This window comes from Phalaenopsis equestris, unplaced genomic scaffold, assembly GCF_001263595.1.
Source record: "Phalaenopsis equestris unplaced genomic scaffold, ASM126359v1 Scaffold000600, whole genome shotgun sequence".
Taxonomy (NCBI): domain Eukaryota; kingdom Viridiplantae; phylum Streptophyta; class Magnoliopsida; order Asparagales; family Orchidaceae; genus Phalaenopsis; species Phalaenopsis equestris.
The window spans coordinates 15,233-36,819 of NW_018165040.1; the positions used below are offsets into that span (position 1 = coordinate 15,233).

The 21,587-nt window shown below is 31.4% G+C and overlaps 1 protein-coding gene across 4 annotated transcripts; it reads right to left on the minus strand.

Moving 5' to 3' along the window:
- Positions 1-1,100: 1,100 nt before the first annotated feature.
- On the minus strand, positions 1,101-13,794 carry LOC110029701 (protein ROOT PRIMORDIUM DEFECTIVE 1). 4 transcript variants are annotated; one of them, XM_020732119.1, is made up of 3 exons: positions 13,621-13,794; positions 2,495-2,610; positions 1,101-2,295 (listed from the first exon to the last, which is right to left on the minus strand). In XM_020732119.1, exon 3 carries the CDS (start codon positions 2,172-2,174, stop codon positions 1,230-1,232), a length of 945 nt encoding a protein of 314 aa, XP_020587778.1. In that variant the 5' UTR covers positions 2,175-2,295; positions 2,495-2,610; positions 13,621-13,794; the 3' UTR covers positions 1,101-1,229. The 4 variants fall into 4 exon arrangements, with proteins under 4 accessions (XP_020587778.1, XP_020587779.1, XP_020587775.1 ...); XM_020732120.1 differs by lacking the exon at positions 2,495-2,610; XM_020732116.1 differs by having other exon boundaries at positions 1,101-2,610.
- Positions 13,795-21,587: the final 7,793 nt, after the last annotated feature.

The window sequence follows — 21,587 nt, forward strand, 5'->3', positions numbered from 1 at the left end:
AGATTTGTGCCCTTCCGCTACACTTGTGCCGGATGATTGAAACTTGTTGAAGGCGTATCAATATAGATACTGAAGGTAATGTTTTTTTTTTTAATTTTTTTATTAAGACTTTCAATGGCATACATCTAAATATAAAAAAAATTAGTTGCTAGATTCGTAAACTAAATTTCATGGTTGAATGCCCACTGATGTTGCTGCCGTGTGGGGGTAAAACTAATTTGTAATACTTTCCCCTCAATATGGACTACAATTATTTTTTATAGCCGCATTGATAAAGGTCTGATGCATAGCGGCTTGCTAGTTGGTGCTGAGGTCTGGATTGGCATGAGTTTGATGGAGCCATCCGTTTGATTCTCTTATAAAAAATTAAGATTTGTCACTACGTCAATTATAATTTGATTATCACATACTATAAGTGCAGGACAATTTAATTTGACATAATATAATAATATGTAAATTATATTAAAATAATTTAAATATTTATATCTTCAGCCTGTTCAACCCTATGAAATCATTTAACTTTAAATGACTCCATCTGATCTGACGTCCAACCTAATTTCACATTGATATATAATATAATTCATATATGACTTTCAAATAAACTTTATATTTGTAAGTAGCTTGTATTCAGCTTGATAAATTAACAAGCCGAAAACAAACATAAATGTTGGCTCAATTGCTTAATGAACTAAGGGCCTGTTAGGAGTGATTGTATCTGCAATGAGAATCCTAAATATATCTATTTAAAAAAAAAACGAGACTACAATTTTCTTACATGCACGATACTTTAATAGCTAATTTTGAATAAAACTTCCCATTAAAAAATTTCTAGAAAAGAAAATAATTCCCTAAACTGAGTAGTGATGGCAGTCTAAAATGTAAAACAGACAGAAAACTATTCCAAACAAATCCTAAGCTAAACAATACAAATGCTTTCCTAAATTTGACCCGCTCAGACGCTGGCTCCAACATACTCAGTAAATCATCAGCAACTTGGATCAATTAGCAATCTTTTGAAAGGTACCCTACCCAACATAGGTTAGAGCTCATGTAAATATCTATGTTAAAAAAAAGGTAAAATAGATTACTTTGCACACCCCATCAGCAATCAATAAAACTTTTCTTCAAAGCCAGAACAAATTAATTAGTTACACACATCATTAAAAATCTAGAAATAAAAATTTTCCGAACATCCTAAGAAAGATATAAATTCAATGCAGCTCAACTAGTCATAAGTTTAGCTCCTTCAAAGGCTGTTCCCTCTTAGAAAATCTGCACTGCAACAAAACAAGATCCAACATTTTTCGCCGAACTAGATATATGGGATTAGGCTCCAACAAAAAATTTTTGGCATATTTTCCTCTTAGAAAAACAGTCAGTGAATTTCCTTTATTTGAAATGTAAAAAATCCCAGGATGTTTCAGAAGAAGCTCTCTAAGATTAACGGTCATATTGAAATCCTTTCTGAAGTGAGCTAATCTTTCAATATCAACCATCTTCTCCACGGTCATGCTTAAGAATTCATGAAGAATACCGACAGCACGTTTCTCAAAGCGCTCAATCCCACCACAATTGGCTTCATTATGATCATAAGGCTTAAGGTAAGCCAGTCTTTGCCAAGTTTTAAGGTTTTCTCTGTCACCCTTCTCAATCTTAAAACCCGTTGGAAATTGAATTGGGAAAGCATACCTGGTTTCATATTCACTTAGCCATTTTTCCTTATACTCGCTCTCCCTCCATTTCTCGATATCAGCAGTAGTAAGATTGTCATCTTTATCAACTAACTCTACAGTATCAGGTTGAACTAATCTGAAAGCTTCAGGATATTTGCTGATAATTGACGCTCTGAAATCATCAGGTAACCCAAATTCTGTTCTTACAAGCCATAAAGAATGGGCGTGCAGCCTGCCATTCTTAGACATCATAAGAAGCTTCTTTAAACGTTGCACAGCAACCATTTCAGATTGGTTAAGGACCAGAGCTTCCTCTTCAATCAAATTTAACATCTCTTGGCTAATCCTACAGCAAAGATGCCTTTTAACAGGATGAGTATAAACCTCAAAAATACGAGGGTGTTTTTGAATGAATACTCCAATTCCCACATTCAACCCAACAATATTAGTCCATCGAGAAACAAGTTGAAGAGAGGTGTGGGAAGTTGTCCTTCGTGACATCAATTCATGCAACCGTAAAATCAACTTTAACTTTTTGATCTGTTTCAGAAGTTTGTCAAGCTGAGGATCTCTTGTCCTGTTTTCCAGGCGTGTTTGTGCTGAATCAACTGGCTTCTTCCATCTTTTTTGAAAATGAAAAATAAATTGGTGAAGACAGATACTTCCATTCAAAAAAGATAAGGAAGTTCTCAGCAATCCTAGCATTTCGATTGCACCCACTAAATTTACATTTTATGTGCAATGTATTCTTGTATTCAGCTTATGATTCTGCCACTTAGCTAAGGGGTATTTGCACAAATTGTCTCCCAACAAGAACTTACTCATGATGATGAAATTTTTACCAGCGCCTCGCAATAGGAACTTTAAGAGAATTCCCTCTTGGTTAATAAATCAGGAACTCGAATGCTGTGCCGGATGGATCGATGGAAGTGGCAAGCTGATGCAAGTGGTGAATGTAAGAAAGTGGGAATAGAGAGAGACCAGCCTTGAATATATATAATATATGTTTCGTTACCAGTTTCAGCAAAACTTCGTTTCTGAGGACTCATTTGGTTGTTCGGAGTTAAAAATCATGTTTAAGAAACAGTAATCATTTTTAATTCCATGATTTCATTAGATGTAAATAGGTTTTTCCACAATGGGTAAGATGAAAGGTTAATCCATAAACTATCATATCTCTATGATTAATATACAAAACTATATTTGTATGCAAATTAGTATTATGTTCCTAAATATAACATATTTCAAATAGCAAAATATAATTAATCATCTAATATTCTAAAAATAGCAGTATTATCAAAGTATTAGAGTAAAAGATAAAGAAAGAACTTAAAATATTAAAATTATATGAAAATCCGGCACAAACATAGATAAGATGAATTAAAAATTTAGATGATCAGATATTTTTACGTGAAAAATTTTAAAAATAGAAAGAATCACAAGATTTGATTTAGTCCATTCTACTACCATGACTTACATGCCACAAAGAATGTGTTCTTAACTAGAGAACTCGTTGACAATATCATAAACACGAATGATGGAAGTTGCCAATGACAAAAAATGAAAGAATTTTGAGGCACTGGAGTTATAATCAAGAGATACTTGGTGGTTTGCTCGGCCGCTATCGTTATAAAAGAGAGATAGTCAGCTGCAAATGCAAGTCTTGATAATGTTATCGATGATATGTATTGGTTATCAATATTAGTGCTAATAACAAGCACTAACCTTACTAACAATATGTCAATGAAAAAATTGGTATTTTTGGTGACAAAAAATATCAATTTTAAAAATGATAAAATTTGTGGGGTTGAAATCGATGGAAAGTGTTGGTTTCGTTGGTGGTAACCCATGTCAGTCGTATTCACGATAACTAAAATATAGGGTTAAAGTTGACAATTAATGATATACCCAATCATTCACATTATACATGAGAAGATTCAGAATAGTGAATGTTAGCTCCAGCATTTGATGTCAAAGGTGAGCATTATTTTTTTAATGTAAGCACCGACATCGATGATAGTTGTTGACCATATTGGTGATGTTGATAGCAAGTGTAATGTTATCAATAACAGAGAGTATCAACCTTGATAACAATTATAGGTGTCCGATTTAGAGACAATGTTGGGTATTGACCTTATTTTTGATGATAAATGCCAACCTTATTAGTAAAGCCAAGCGTTAAGATTAGGGTTAATTATGTCTATCAACCTTATTCAGAAAGATGAGTGTCAATATTAGCGTCGATAATGAGCAGCACCCTTATTGATCATCGTTAGCATCAACATTATCAGTAACGACAAAAATCAACCTTATTAGTGACGGTGGACATCAACATCGGTGGCGATAATTGACATCAACAATATTGATTGTGAGTTAACATTATAAGACAAGATTATATTTATGTTGATGTTGTCACCAAAAAAGAGTTAACTTTATTAACACAAGGAGCATCAATGTCAGCGACAACAATAAATTTTAGTCTTATTGACAATGATAATTGTTAATGTTATGGAACAATGTGTCAGTATTTGTGCAGACATTGAGTCTTAATATTGGTGTCTGTGAAAGGTGTTGATTATATTAGAGACAACAAGTGATGATGATGAACATTATCATTGATGGTGAAGAAAAGTATTGACCATATTACTGATTATTTTATGGGTCCTGTTAGTATCCACAAGCAATAATTTTGTCAGCAACGATATATAACATTATTGTTGAATATTAATGAGTGTGGGTGTTAGCCTTAATGTCAATAACGGACACCAACCTTACTATTAATGGAGGGTGTCAATTATGGTGTTGAGTATTAGTTTTGATATTATCAGTGAATGTCAGTCTTAATGTCAATGACAACTATCGACTTTATTGATATTGACAAAGATTTTCCTTAGTGGCAATAAACGATAGTCGACGATGGATAGAGTTCTTAGAATTGTTAAGTTTATCTCATTGAAACACTTGTTTCGATGATAAATTTGTTTAAAATGGAATTTAGATGGCCCCAAAATAAATTATGAAAGACTAGTTCAAATACTCTTCATCAAACAAAACAACAAAAACAAAAACAAGCCTTTATTCCACTAAGTGGGGAAATCTCACTAAGCTCTTCATCAAACAATAAATTAGAGAAAAAAAATTCTATCACACTGATTCCAAATTTAGGTGAAAGTTGATCCCCATCAATAAACATAGAAAGATATCTCCAAATAATAACATTCAAGATGATAACATGATCTCTAGCAAATCAACAACAATCGTATAATTCAATTAAAAAATAAGAATCATACATCAAAAATAAATTATTATGTTATTCAAAAGTTAATGCATATATCATATTTTGTCTCCAATCTCGAGTAGAATGAAAGAATGAAAAAGAAAGGAGAAAGTGGTGAGGGGTTATTAGAAAATAACTGAGGTAACAATAAAACTCTTCAACAAAGCTATCACATGTCGACGACCTAACTGTTGGCAGCAACTGTAACGATAAGAAATGGAGAAAGGAGTGGAGGCAAAAGTTGAAGAGAGGAAGGAGGGGAGAGAAAGGCAAACATGGGAGTAAGATTGTAATGATTTAAGAGTTAGCTCAGATTTCACCATAAATCGCATAAATGACTTAACTCTCCAAATGCACGTTTATTTAATTATTTAATGGTAAGCACAACTCAACTCATGAGTTGACTTGAACTTGTATAATTATGTTTGAGCTCAAACTCAAATTTTGACTTAATACCTTCCATCGACACTCCTTCCCGCTAATAAAATTCTAAGTTCATTTTATTTAAGAAAATGTGTTAAGATATTGTTACAAGAATATACATTCGTCAATTTCCTAGATTCTATCCAGTCATCGTGTCTTTTGGAAGCAACAAAAACGAGAGAATTTATACTCCTTGAAAAAAATAAAGAAAAATCTAGTTTTGGATATTTCACACAAAAAAATTGAATGGCGTCTTGATCTCAGGTCGGTTTTATAGTTTATATAGAACTTCTATCAGAAAAAAAAAGTTCATGAAGTAAAATGAAAAATGGAATAAAATTGTGAAAAATGATACAATTACAAAAAAAAAACAAAAAACAAAAAAAAAACCACGAATAAAATACACAAATATTTTCCTAAAAAATTTATCATTTTCTATCTCAATTCTTCTTCAAAATTCATGCAAATTAAGACCAGCAAAAACACTCAAATAAATCAAATAATAAAGAAGCGCATAATGTGCACAAAGGTAACCGAATGACACAGCAATTCCAACTCTGAATAGAGTAAATCACGGTTTACCTATCAAACTCAACAGTTCCAACTTCGAACAAGGTAGAAGTGATATTAGATAGAGTTGTCGTTATCGGAAGAAAAGAAACAGAGGATCATCACAATTCGAAGCACTCATCCAACTCATTTATATTAGGGTTGCAAATAAACTTAACTGAGCCTAACTTGAGCTTGCTCGAGCTCGAGCTTGTTTGTCTGAAACATCAAGATCCACTCGAGCTCGATGCGAGTTTACTAACGAACATTTGTTTCCACTACTTGCTTATTCACATTAAGATGTTTGTTCACTAATTCATTCAATAATTTGTCATTTAAAACTTAAATGATCATTATTTTGGAGCTCGACAACCTGATTGTTTATAAGTTAGTTAAGGCTTAAGAAGAACCTTGATAAGAAGCTCGTTTAACCAAATGAGTTTTAGAGGCTCGATAAGGCTCATTTGACTAGATATCCTTACTTCTCCGGAGAGTTTTGCTTCTGATAACAGTGATTCTATCTAATATCACTCTCTATCTTATTCAGAGTTAGAATTGCTAAATTTGATAGGTAAAAAGTTGTGGTTCACTCCATGTTCGGAGTTGGAATTACTGTTAACTTTGTGCATATTATATATTTATATATTATTTGATTAATTTAAGTGTTTTTTGCTAGGATTTATTTGCATGAATTTAAAAGACGAATTAAGATAGCGAAAAAGAAAAATTTTAAGAAAGTGTTATTTATTGTATACATAGTTTTCGTTTTTTGTAATTGAATCAATTTTCATTAATTTTATTTTGTTTTCATTTTATTTTGGGAACTTTCTTTTCCGATGGACGTTCTGTAGGAATTAAGAAATTGATCTGAGATTAAGACATTATATAACCTTTTTATGTGAAATTTTATCCAGAACTAGATTTTTTTTTCCTTTATTTTTCTTTTTAAGGAGTATAAATTCCTATTGGTTTCTTTCTGCCTCCAAAAAAGCATGTCGACTACTGGAATCTGAGAAGTTGATGAATGCATATACTTATAAAAGCATATTAGCACAATGCTTTAGATGGAACTAACTTAGGGTTGTGAGAAATATTTGATGAACGGGCATTGATTGTGACAATGAGAGTCAACTTTATTAGTTGCAAGGAGTGTCAATGCCAATGTCGATGGAAGATGTTGGGTCAACACTTATTTGAGCTTGAGCTTAATTAATGAATAAAATTTGAGTTTGAGCTTGAGCATAATTATATAAATTTAAGTCAAATTATGAGCAGAGTTGTGCTTACAATTTAAGAGATTAAATAATTTTGATTTTAAATGATAAAGTAAACGAGCATTTGGGGAGTCGAGTCATTTATGCAATTTATGATGAAATCTAAACAAACACTTGAGTCATTACAATCTTAGTCTTCTCTTCAAATTTCTACCTACCCTCCTTCATCTTATCGCCACAGATTTGGTTAACAATTAGGTTGCCAACGAGGAATAGGTTCGTTAAAGATTGTTATTGTTACCTCAGTCAACTTCAAATAATCTCGTCTCTGTTCTTTCTTTTTCGTTCTTTTATTCTTCTAAGGATTTGAGGCAAAGTATATCCTAGGGATTAATTAGTGAATTATAACGGAATAATTTATTATCGATGTATGATTTTTATCTATTTTAATTAAATTGTGTGATTATTGTACATTTACTAGAGATCATGTCATCATTTGAATTTTATTATTATAATGATCAAATATTTTTCAAACATTGCATGCTTATGGAATTAACAATTTAACAAGAAAACACAAAGAGCTCAAAATCACTTATTTTTTATATCATTTTGACAACATAATGTCTATAAAATATAATGTGATCAAAGGGGATCAATTTGTATTATCTAATAGAGTGTTCTGATTTTCAATTAAAATGACTAAAATGCCCTCTTAAAAAATCTAGAAATAATCCTTGCTTCTATATAATTTAGAAGGTTATGATGATGGCTTAAGAGTAATTTTAAATGAGATAATATATACCTTTGCTTGTCGACATCTATTAAATATTGTCAACTTTCATTAATATGCATCATTATCACAACAGATAACATGTACCAATGCTAACAAAGCTGAAAATTGTCATTGACATTAAGGCTAACATTCACCGTCAATATCAAAGCTAAAATATTCGTCAACGCCAAAACGGACACCCTTATCAACATCAAGGTTGACATCTATTATCGACATTAAAACCAACGCCCTCGCTCGTTAATATTCAACAGGAATATGATCTATCATAGCTAATAAGATTATTACTCTTAAGACACCAATATGGCTCATGCATACAATCACCAGTATAATCAATATTTGTCTTCACCTTCAATAATAATGTTCAACATCGACACTTACGTTGCCAGCATGATCAAGAACCTTCACCAACAACAATATTAAAACTCAATATATGGGTTAATGCTAACACTTGTTGTTCAATAACAATAACAATGATACAATAAAGTTAACATCTTTCATTATCACCGGCATTGAAGTTCATCACGCTAATAAAGTTATCTCTCATTGTTAGAAATAATGTTGATTCTTTGTGACAACAACTGCAAAGATATAAATCTTTTCCTAGAAAATTAACTCTCACTGTAAACATTGTCGATGTCAATCAGTGCCACTAACATTTATGTCCACCATCACTAATAAGATTGATACATGTTGTTAATGATAAATTTAATATTAATCATGATCAATAGAGGTGATGTCTGTTATCAACATTAACATTGACACTCATCTTTGTTGATAAGCTTGACGGATGTCGTTGACCCTAATTTTAATGCTTGTATTTGTTAATGAAGTTATTTATAATCAACAATAAAGTTGATGCCCAAATTTGTCTCTAAAACTAACACATTTTATTATCAAGATTAACACTCTCTGTCATTGATAACACTACATCTGCTATCAATATCACTAACATGGTCAATAACCATTATCGATGTTGTTGTTAACATTAATAAGACCCACACTTACCTTTGACAACAAATGTTGAGGCCATCATTCATGATTCCTAATTTTTTCATGTATAGGGTGAATGATTAAACATATCATTAATGGTCAACTCCAACCTCATATTTTAGTTATCGTAACTAAGACCAACACACATTAGCATTAACGATATTGACACTTTCCATCGACTCCAAACCAAACACTTTTATTACAATTAAGGTTTATGTCTTTTGTCACCAACAATACCAACTTATTCCATTAACATTGTTAATAAGTTTGATGTTTATTATACATTAATATTAATGACCAATATATATCATCGATATCAATGTGAAAGTTTATCTTTGCAGCTGTCAATTACCCTTTTATAATGAGAATGACTGAGTAAACCATCAACTGTCTCTTAATGATATCTCCAACACCTCAAAGTTCTTTCGTTTTTCACTATTTAAGCCATGTTGGTAGAATAAATGGACTAGATCAACTTTTGTGATTTTTACTATTTCCCAAAATTTTCACGTAAAAATATCTTATTTTCTAAGTTTTTATTTTATCTTATCTATGTTTGTGCGAAATGTTCATATAATTTTAATAGTTTAAGCTCTTTCTTTTTCATTTCTCTACTATTTTAACAATAATATTATTGTTAAAATATTAGATGATTAATTATGTTTTATTGCTTGAGATGTGTAATATTTAGAAACATAATACTACTTTGTGCATGAATATAACTTTGTATATTAATCATAAATTTATGATATATTATGGATTAAACTTTCATCCTACACACTGCGAAAAGGTTCCTATCTACATCTAATGAAATGATGGATTATAACTAAAAAGTTTGAAAAATAAGAAATTTTCATTGTTCTGAATTCAAATAGCTACATAAAGAGATTCAGTAAGAAAACTAATAAAATTAGTATAATTTGCAGCAAAGCTATACATATCCTAAGTAGGAACAGCTTGCAGAGGACATACAAAGATGGTTCGTTGAAACAATTTTGGATTAAAAAAGGTTATAGAGGACGCTCAAATGAAACAAAATGGCTTTTACGATTAAAAACAGATGCAATTAGAGATCTCTGATACCTTTTTGTATGATATTTTGATTCCACAAAGTAAAAACTTCCCCCCTTTCAGTAGCTACAACTTGTATGATATTTTGCTACATATTTTAAAATGAAGCAATTTTGGCAGACAACTGAGCTCAAATAATCCAGGCTATATATTTTAAATGATGGACTCAATCTAAAGCTATCAAATCCATGACAGAAACAAGCATAAGCATTCTAAATTTCAAGTTGATAAAATATAGCATACAAGTAGAGCATACCGTAATAGCCAACATAGCCGCACTTACTTTCGCTTGAGATATCAAAAAGGGGTTAATCCAACCACCACAAAAACCTCCTTATAACAAGCTTTATAAGGTTGGATTTCATTATTAGCTCAAAAGAATGAATAGGCTAAATCAAGTAAATAATATATGTTCAAGCAACAATAAATATCATTATATATGAATTGAAAGAATAAGCTAAATCAGGAAAATAGTATCTGTTCAAGCAATTGCAATTGTCATTATATGTGAAAAGAATGAATAGGCTATATCAAAAAAATATTATATGCTTCAAGCATAAAATGAAATATCACCTTCAACACCAACTTTCCCAAAGATATAAGCAACAATAAATGAAATATAAGTAAAATTATAAGATGAAATGCTGAAATGTTTGTAGCCTTGCAAAGTCATACTTAGCAAGCACCAAACTCCAAAAATATCTTAGTGTCCAAGTTACATTACAACTGAAATTAAAATTCAAAATGCATAGCATAACATAATAAAAATTTGAAGCCCCCTTAATTGTCATTCTTTAAGATAACGATATCTCCTTTACCTCCTCCTTAAGCTGTACAATACATATTAAAAAAGAAAATATTTAAGTTGATAAGCCCAAGGATATGCACATTTAACTTTCTCTTTATGCCATAAAAATTATGATACTAACCACTCCCACATATAAAATGTTGCACCGTCTCCATCTCCAAAGAAGATCGATACTGATCAATTACTCTACCACCAGCACTAAAAGTGGCCTATGAAGATACAATTACTATAAGAATGGAAAGAATATCACACGTCATCTTAGATAGAATATGATATGTCAAAATCTTTGCTTTTAACAATCTAAGTAATTAAAATGAGAACTGGGGGTTTTATCCTCAATGAGGACGTCATCATTCAGGTATACATCAAGCTCAGACTTAATTGAATGAATTGTATAATCAGTTCTAATGTATGTTTCATACTTCTTTTTTCCATTGATGAACTTCCCTTTTAGAAAAGTAGAGGAATAAATCACTGAATTATACTTGCTTTACCTTCTAATAAAAGTTTATCATTATTAGCAAATTTGTATTCAGCAATATATTCCTGTAAAGTTCATATTAACTATTATGAACATCATTAATGTGCATCTTTGTAATGTCTTCACTATAGATGGAGTTAAAAGAAAAATTCATCATCTTCATTCTGTTTTAAGGTTCCAAAACAGTAACAATTGATATGAGACGAATACAATTACCCCCAAATTTATAATTTGTTTCTATCATCCTTATTGTTATTTCTCTAATGTGTTGGTGAACACGAAGCGAGTGGCCATTCAACATCTCTTTAATACCATAATTCTCTGATAGAAATAGATTAAAGGTAGGATACTCAGAATCTGACATGCAAAAAATTATATATTATAAAACATTTAAAATTATATTTTTACTAAATAAAATAAGAACACAAATATGTAACATGATATTGATTAGGTTGCTTGATTGAACACCTCAATAAATGAACAAAGTTCTCCTGAGTTAGTCCAATCGCCTTCAGTTGCAGATGTTGTGTAACAAGAATCTCTATCATGAAACATAAGGAATACTTCTCCGAATTCTAATGCATGAGATAATATTGCATAAGTAGCATTTCATCAAATAACACAACCAAGAATTAACTTCTTACTAGGCTAGCGCAATTATTGTGCTACCACACTAAACATAATTATACGATGTTGAGAAGTTGTAACATTTTTAACACTTTCTCAAACCATATTAATTGTATATTTAATCTCTGTGACCCCATCTTGTGCCAATAAGTTTAACATATATGAGCAACACCACACAAGAAATAACTTACCACTTAGAGGAAGCTTTGTATGAAACTCAAAACTCGCCTTTAACATGTTCACTGTAGAGGTATTAAATGTTGCATTATCGACTATTATTGTAGCAACTTTATTTTTAATACCCCAATCTGTCATGCATTTATATAATATATCATGCATGCAAGTTGCTTTATGAGGAGAGAGCACATTAACAAAATTAAGAATCAGTTCTATAGTTTTCATTCGCCATCAACAAAATGACATGTCAAGATCATATAATGGATATCATGTCATGATTTTCACAAATCAATAATCACACTAACTCTACTGACAAAATCTAACAATTTTTTAATATTTTTGTTTCCATCAATCTCATAACTTAATATACAATCAATCTTTAATATAGTCAATGATTTTTTCTCATAATGAGTGCTAATGGTTTTCATAACAATATTGAACATCTAATATTCTACGAAATTGGATGAAGCTCGTGCACGAGGACCATGTAAGAAATTAACTCTCATTCTAGCATAATCATACTTCCAATTAGTGACATTACAAGGAATGATCGAATTAGTCGTATTTGATGTCAATTTGGATTGAATATAAATTTTGTTTGCCCTTTACAAATTATAATCCTCCCTCCAAAATGAAGTATATGTCGTTTATATTGTGTGGCTAGCGTGCTCTTTGTGAGCTTATGTTTGCAATGATTACATTGCACTTTTTCTATCACATCATTGAACTTAATTATAGAGAATTCATATCACATTGATGATGCTTTCTTTCTTGCTTTTTCCGCATAAGAATTGTCATATTAACAATCATTTGTTATTGCATCCTTATTTCTTATAGCAATGGCATCTATTGTTGGACTAGAAGATGAGTCAATGTTGAATTCTCGCATTTGAACTTGTATGGGACAATAGGCAGAATACAAAATTCTATGTCAAAACAAAACACCACATAAACAAAATACTAGCAGGTCGAGCCCACGGTCTCCACTTACTAACTATGTTTGCATAAATAATTACGCAATATTAATAGATCTATAATTCCAAATTATTTCTAGAATCCACCCCCAAGAACAAAAATAATCTCATCAATCAAATTATCTATTCCAAGCAGCCCCTAATATGAACATACCCTCGAGAAAAAATAAGCATATAAACCCATATAAAAAAATATCAAAAAATGTACCCGAACGAGCGAACCCTAAACTGAGATCACAAAATATGGAAGAAGATAAAATACTTCACTGATCTAACCAGAACACAGCACAATACAAAAATTGCTCAAAGGTGAGGAGATTGCAGGATGCAATACAAATATCCCAGCTTGTGGTAGAGAATAAAACCCAAAATGAAACTCCCTCGCGGAAGAGGGAAAGATAGAATAGCTTCCCCTACTTCACTGATCTAACCAAAACGAAACACACTCGCAGCAGAGAAGAAGTGAGACGGCTCACAGTAGAGAGAAGAAGAGAGACGGCTCACGCGCTCAAAAGAGAAGAACAGAGACTGGCTTTCGCGCGAAAAGGAAGGAATGAAGTTACCTTCCGGTTTAGTAGCGGAGAGGAAGGAGGAGAAAGATGGGAATTTCGGGTCTGTGTACGCCGTGATCCCGTCGTTGCCTTCCCAGTTTCTCTAATCGCGACTGTATCGCTGGGGCTCGATGGCGGGAAGTGAAGTAGGCGAAGGTTTCCGGCAGTGAGGAGGAAGGGTTTCAGGTTGAGAAGAAAAAGGTTTGTGATTTTATTTTATTTTTTATTTAAAATAATTTTATTATCATAATTGAGTGATAACTTATAATTAATAAATAATTTATTAAATTAATAACAACGATGACCACAAATCTTTATCCCAACAATGGTTCTGCTAAATTAATCTTTTTTTTTCTCCATTGCATCATATTGTGTCATATTTTCATTTATTTTTAATTAAGTAGGATTATTTTTTATATAGTATGCCTAAGTCTTTTTAGGTCTATCTCATCTTTCTTAACATAAGTCGAATCTAAAACATACACTCTCCTAATCGGATCATCAAATGATTTATATTTAATATGACCAAAACATTTAAGACGATTTTCTCTAATTTTATTTGCTATTGAAACTACACCAACCCTATCACGAATATATTCATTTTGCACTTTGCTTCCAAGTGTCAAGGCACTCATCCACCTAGACATTCTCATCTCGACAACACTTAACTTTGTTTTATACTTCTCTTTTAAAGGCTAACTTGTTGCTTCATATAGTATTGCAGGTCTCACCACCATCTTATAAAATTTTCTTTCGATTTAAGCATTACTTTTCTATCACACAATAGACGTGAATCATTCATCCATTTCAACCAACTAACTTGAATTCTACTAAAAACATCCACATCTATATCACCATCACTTTGAACAATAGACCCGAGATATCTAAAACATTCACGCCTTTTAATGATTTGACCACCCAGAGTTACAATTTTGTCTCTAGAGCTACTACTGCTAAAATTACATTACATGTATTCAGTTTTAGTTCTATTCAAATGAAAGTCTATAGTCTCCAATATAGACCTTCATAATTCAAGTTTTTTTCTAAATTCTTTCTCTAGTCTTATCTACAAGAAAAATATCATAATCGAAAAGCATACACCAAGGTACATCCTCTGGTAAATGTCCAGCAAGACCATCCATAACTAAAGCCAAAAAGATATGGGGCTTAAAGTCAATGTCTGATGTAATCCAATTAAAATAGGAGAATATTTGGTCAACCCTCCTTCTGTTCGAACACAAGTAATATCTCTAGTATATAGATTCTTAAGGACACAAATATAAGTCATATCAACACCATTCTTTTTTAGAACTCTCGAAAGGATTTCCCTTGGAACCTTATTGTAAGTATTTTTTCTGAATCAATAAAAGTCATATGTAGATCCTCTTTATTCTCTCTGTACTTCTCCATCAAACTTCTCAATAAATGTATAGCTTCCATAGTAGACTTGCTCAACATAAATCCAAACTGATTATGAGAAATTTGTGTAACATGTCATAACCTAAGCTCAAGTATCCTCTTCCATAAATTTTAAGTATGGCGCATCAACTTAATTCCTCTATAAATTGAACAATCTTGTACATCCTCTTTATTCTTAAAAATGGGGATCAAAATTCTCTTTCTTCACTCCTCAGGCATCCTTTTAGTCTTTAAATTAATATTAAAGAGTTTAGTAAGCCAAGAAACTCTTAAATCTTCTAAATATTTTCACACCTCAATCGGGATATCATCACGTGCTACTTATTTCCCAACCTTGGTTTACTATAAATCCTCCTCAATTTCTTTTTACCCATGTGACTGTAAAAAAAAATATTTTATTATTATTCACGATATTGGATCACTAAAATCAAACATAATTTAAAAAACTTCATTAAAAGGTTTATCAAAATAGCTCACCCACCTATGTTGAATATCTTTTTCTAATGAGCAATAACTCATTAGTTTTTATTATAATTAATTTTCTAAAAATGAATATTATTTATGATCCACAAAGCATAAGTGATAGGAATATTTAACGGTTTCTTATGCTTACAATTTTTTGAGGCTCAAAAATATACTACAAAAAGTGTTGCTTTTATTGAAATATTTTAAATATATATATATATATTTTTTTGTAAATGACTTTTAATTTAATGTATGTAACATATTATGTTATGCCTTCAAAATTAGCATAATTATATAATACATAATTACATGATGGTAATATTTCAATTAGATGGAAATAAAAAAGAAAAAAAAATTATGAACAATTTTTTTATATATATTTAGTTAATAAATGAATAAAGTTTTTTGAAATTTGAATTATCACAATCAGATAGCTTTTTTATATGTAATATACATAAAAAGCTTATAAATATTTGAATTGATTTTATATACATTTAAATATTTAAATTAAAAATATTGGTGATTTAGATGAACGTGTTTATGCTTCGAAGATGACTTACATATCATATTATTGTTTAACTAAATTAAGATTATTAAATATTGAACTTTCAGGTTAGTATTATCTTTTTGTAAACATGAATGAGATTAATTAGAAAAAATAAGGCATGCCATATAATTTGACCATTTATAATACTTATGGATAAAATATCTTCATGGAACAAATTTCTTCATTATGAAAACATCTATATTCTCTTCTATAATTATCTCATCTTAACTCAGATATGATTGATAATCATGAGATGATTTTCTTAAGAATAAAATTTGACTGTAAATGTTGAGGTACAAAGCCAAACATTGACATTAAATCCATAAAAGTTTAGAGGATTAGTGTCCAAGCCCTTTGAGCTTGAATCAAATATACTTATTGAGTGAAAATTCTTCTATAATTTCATAATATGATGGAATGTGCCATTCATGTAAATTTAAAATAAATTATTTGGTTTGGATTATGATTTAACATGTTTCCCTTTATGAATGTATTAATGGTAAATAAAACTTTTTTTTTCCTTTTTTTTTAATATAACTTGTATAACTATATACATTGATAGAGTTATTTGAATTTTTCTTTACCATATAAATATTAAAACTAAATTTTAATATTTATGTTCAAAATCCATACTCATTATTATTAGAATATATCATATTTATTAAAAATATTTTAGTTCAATGCATTTTTTCTATTACTTTCTCCTTCTCTTATCAATATAAATAGGCATCCTTGTATCAACATATCACTCACTCAACTAAATAAAGAGCACACATATTTTCCTATTTTTAGACATGGTATTAGAGTTCCTAGGCTTAGTTATCATTGCCAAGCTTTTTTTCTTTCATAACAACTTTCTTATTTTAAAATGTTGGTTTCTATTTTTTAACAGGAAAAAAAATAATTTCGAAACATAAATTTAAAATCTTATTAAAACAATTTAAAATAATATTGATTAAAATCTTATTAATATATATGTTAGCTTTATTTAATCAATATTAGCCATGAGTATTTCTAATATGTATTTATTATTTACAGTTTCATGTTTTTTTTTTTTTCATAAAACAAATATATATATGCTGAAATTGTTAATAAAATTGCTTGTGAACTTTTATCGCTGGAGCAATGGCACTCATCGGCAAACAAAGCTAGGATTTCTTCATCGCTGGCCTTGCAGTCCTCCATTGTAATCGACATCACTATCGGTAGGTGCAAGTATGTTTATCGACGATACCACTCCGTGCGTAATTTGCTCATCCACCGTCAAAATGTTTTGGAATTGCGACGCCTAGTTCCTATTTTCAGTTATCAGAAAGATCACAAAGTGGGCAGATCACAAAGTGGGCAGATCACAAAGTGGGCTGCCCACTTTCTGATCTTTCTGATAACTGAAAATTTGAACTCGGCGCCGCATTTCCAAAGCATTTTGACGGCGGCTGAGCAAATAACACACATAGAGGTACTGTTGATAAACATAGGTGCAGCATGTTAGTGTTGGAGTCTGCTACACCGAAGTCCAGAACAGCGCCTACTCCCAATCGCGAACTGTGCCTACTCCCATTCGCGAATCGACGCTATCCTTCCCGCCTCCGCCTCTCCCGTTTCTCGAAACATCACCGCTCTTTGCCTTTGATTTGCGAAACGACGTTGTTCCTGCTCTTTAAGTCGCGAACAAGACCCTTCTTTGTAACTGCTTTAGTGATTGACTGCAACAGTAGTGTTGTGAGATATGTACTTCCTAGCATAGAAATGAAAAACGCAAAGAACACAAGCAAACACAGATCGTTTACGTGGTTCGATCCAACTAGATCTATGTCCACGGGAGGGAATCAATCAAATATTTCACTAAGACAAAAGAAATGGAGAATACATAGCTTATACATAGAGATGAGCCCTCATCTTCCTTCTATGGCTTCCCTCTGAAGCGACACCTTGATACAAGGCCTTAAGATGCTCTCCTCCTCTCTAGCTCTCTAGTTATTCTCTCCTCCGTTGTGATAGCTTAATATCTCTTCCCTTGCCCTCCTAGTCCTCACACCCTCTCTATTTATAGAAGCAAGAGAGTGGTAGGGGTGGGAGGTAGGTGGGTGGTAGGTGAGCGGTAGGTGAGATGTGGTAGGTGGCGGTGTCATATTACAAAATTACCCTTTTACCTTAGTTCATTAATTGGGGGTCAAAAAATAACAAGTAGCCTTGCGGTGTTTCTTCTTCCAGTTTATAGAGGAAGAGTTCTTCGGGTTTTCTTGAGACTTACGGAAGCAGGAGAAGGAAGAAAAAGACAGGGAAGAAAAAAGTGTTATTCTTGGTGACTTGTGGTAGAAGAGAAACAGGTTTTCTCTTGTATATTTTTTTCTTCTTCTTTGGTGTTCTTGCTCTTGGGTGAATCTTGGTGTAACGAGAAAGAGCAAGTGAAAAATCCTTAATTGTCGTTGTGATCAAACTGGTGTAAATTTCCTCAATTAGTAAAATCCTCTGCAACTCCGTGGATGTATGCAATTTGTCCGAACCACGTAAATCTGTGTGTTCTTTTTGGTGGAATTTTATCGTGATATTTTATTCACTTCGTCGTCGATATATTTAAATTTCAAATATAACATAACACAGCAATCACTTGTGATGAAGATTATAATGAAGAAGGCTACAAGGCCAACGAGCAAGAAATAGTAGCTTAGCCTGTCAAAGAGTGCCATTGCTCCTTCAATAAAATTTCACAAGGACAATTATCAATCTGTCAGCATTGATATATTTGTTTTATGAATAGAACATGATACTGAAGTCTGCAAGGGCTTGTCCTTTAATCGGGGATTAGAAATAGTTATGGCTCATATTGATTAAATAATGTTAATGATAATAATGATGATAATAATAACTAAGATTTAATGCCATTCTACTTTAAATAGTATAATATTTTTTTAAAATTATCAAATTATCAAATCTTTATCTATCATTAATTTATTTTATCCATTCAATGACCTAACATTTTGGATAGATATTTACGGATTTAAGTGATATTCATTAAAATAAGGTTTAATTATATATTATTTATGGAATAATTATTTAGAAATTTAAGAAAACTTAATAAATATCAGTTACTAGTAATATAACATTATAGTGAATATGTCAACATATCAAGCAACTATTTAAAATATACTAATTTTAATTATATTATTTTTCTTTGTAAAAACATTTATATCAAGAAATTTATGCATGCATTATCTTATATATTAAACATAAATAGCCTTGAGAAAACTATATCTTTATAAAGTGATTCACTATAGTAGGAATAATGAATTTAAATCAACATGCATTTTTCATTTTAGTCAACAAAAACAGAGAGAGTGTTATTTAAGACAAAATAATTATTGCAATCAAACTAAAATATTAATTAGAGACGGCAAAAATCAATTTATAATAAAAAAGGTTAAGTACAATATAAAAAGTTCTTCAAATTACAAAAATATTAACATGTGTAATTCATTGTCTCACGGTCAGTAAATTAAATATTTTAATCTTTTAGCGACTCTTAAATAAGTTTACATTTATGTTGTTTAATACAAGTACTTATTGATAAATGGTGACATTAATATAAATACAAAATAAAGGAGGTATTAAATAAATGTGTCAAAAAAAAACATAATATATATATATATATATATGTGTGTACTTGGAATTGGTTTGTATGAATCTAGAGACTATCCAGTTGTCTAAATAAGAATGACTAAGACGCCTCTTGCTTTTTTTTTTAAAGCAAGACCTGATATGCAATTTTTTATTTTTATTTTTCTGCCCCTTCTACCCTATATAAATAAGAGGGTTTTATGATGCATGATGAGGACTTGGAATCTCCCCACTTGTAATATATTCTATTTATGTAATAAAATGGGTGTATGAACCCCGGAAACGAACCCCCATTTTCCCCCTTCGGGGGAAGTCTCTCTCTCTCTCTTCTTCTCTCTCTCTTTCACTTTTCTAATGAGATATGAATGAGCGTGGTTAGTACCAACAAATAAGAGGAGCAACACCGAGGAAGTCTTTCTCGTCTCCCCCCTTCACTCTCCCATTTTGATGCCATCTCGAGTATGCTTGTATGTTTGTATAGTAGAACTTAGAGAGAGAGAGAGAGAGAGAGCACATGGGGTCGTAAGTCCCACCCCACTAGTCTGTTCCTCTTCGTCACAATGACTGAAGTTGACGAGTCTGGTAATTTTAAGAAAAATGTCCAAATTCTGAATACAAGTTTACAAGTCCAAATCACCCCAACTAGTATGTTCCTTCTCTTCACAAGGATTGGAGTTGATGAGTCCAAATTTAAAATAAATGTCTAAATATTAAAATATGGGTCTACAAGTCCAAATCACCCAAACTAGTCTGATTCTTTTGTCTATAAGGATAGAAGTTGGCAACATTCTTGATTTAAAAAACTTAAACTAACAAAATTGATTGACTCACTTCAAATATAAATGTTTTAAATGTTCGAATACCCCGATGATGCTGAGTTGATAGAAGATTTCAACCAAAGGGGTCAATCTTTTAAATCAAGACTTTCAAAAAATCAATTAAAATATCCAAGCTAAAAATCAATCACTAAAGACTCAAAACAAATCTCATCCACCTTCCGCAACAATTTGTTGAGGGTGACAAATTTCTAATCGGCTTCAGCTCACAAAGAGCTAATATCATATTAAATGTATCAATATATTCACAATCAAAGTAATCACATGACAATAAGAATATGGTCTGAGTGGTTTCGCTATCAAATGACACAACAAAATAACGGATTCGGCCAGAGCCCTTTGACCGTATGGTTGTTGTCAAATGATACCATTACACTAGGTTCACAGCCGCAATATTTATTTTTCTTAACGGCTTTCTACCTTTTTAGTTGTGAATTATAAGGGTACAGTTGATTGTCACAAAACCTTCTGTTAGCGAAGTTTGACTTAAATTTGTCCCCTTAGACAAATATCTATCCCAAATCTATAAAGACCTCTTGAACAACGCAACTCATGGTTGCTGACAAGAATCCCTTGGTAATGTTGGGTTGGCTATCTCCTCTGACTGAGTAGAACAGGAACCACCACGACTCGAGATGACTGAACCATGAAATCTTGCTTGGGTTTCGTTTTCATTCTCCCATTATCCGATTTAAGCTTTAAATGATGAATCCTGTAACTTAAATCTTATGACTCTTATTATTAAAGTTCAATTTTTAATACTTAATGACTAGCCTTAATCAAAGCTTTCCAGTTATCTGGAGGGGTAATTAATCGCTGGGGATGCGCCTATGGGAAACCCAGAACCTCAGATCAAAAAATCATCAGAAAATGAGAGTGAAATCTCTTAATAGTGTCTTATCTACAATCCAATCAGACTTCTGAAAAATTGACTTCCCGAAGCTCTATCAAAACAAAAAAATAAAAATAAATGCATAAAATAGTCCTGAGGAGCAGTCGTGAATTTTCAGAGCCCACACTACATGAGCTCAATATACGAATTCTTCTTGTTATTCTAATTAGCATGGCACAAAAAAATTTGGAGCTCAAAATTG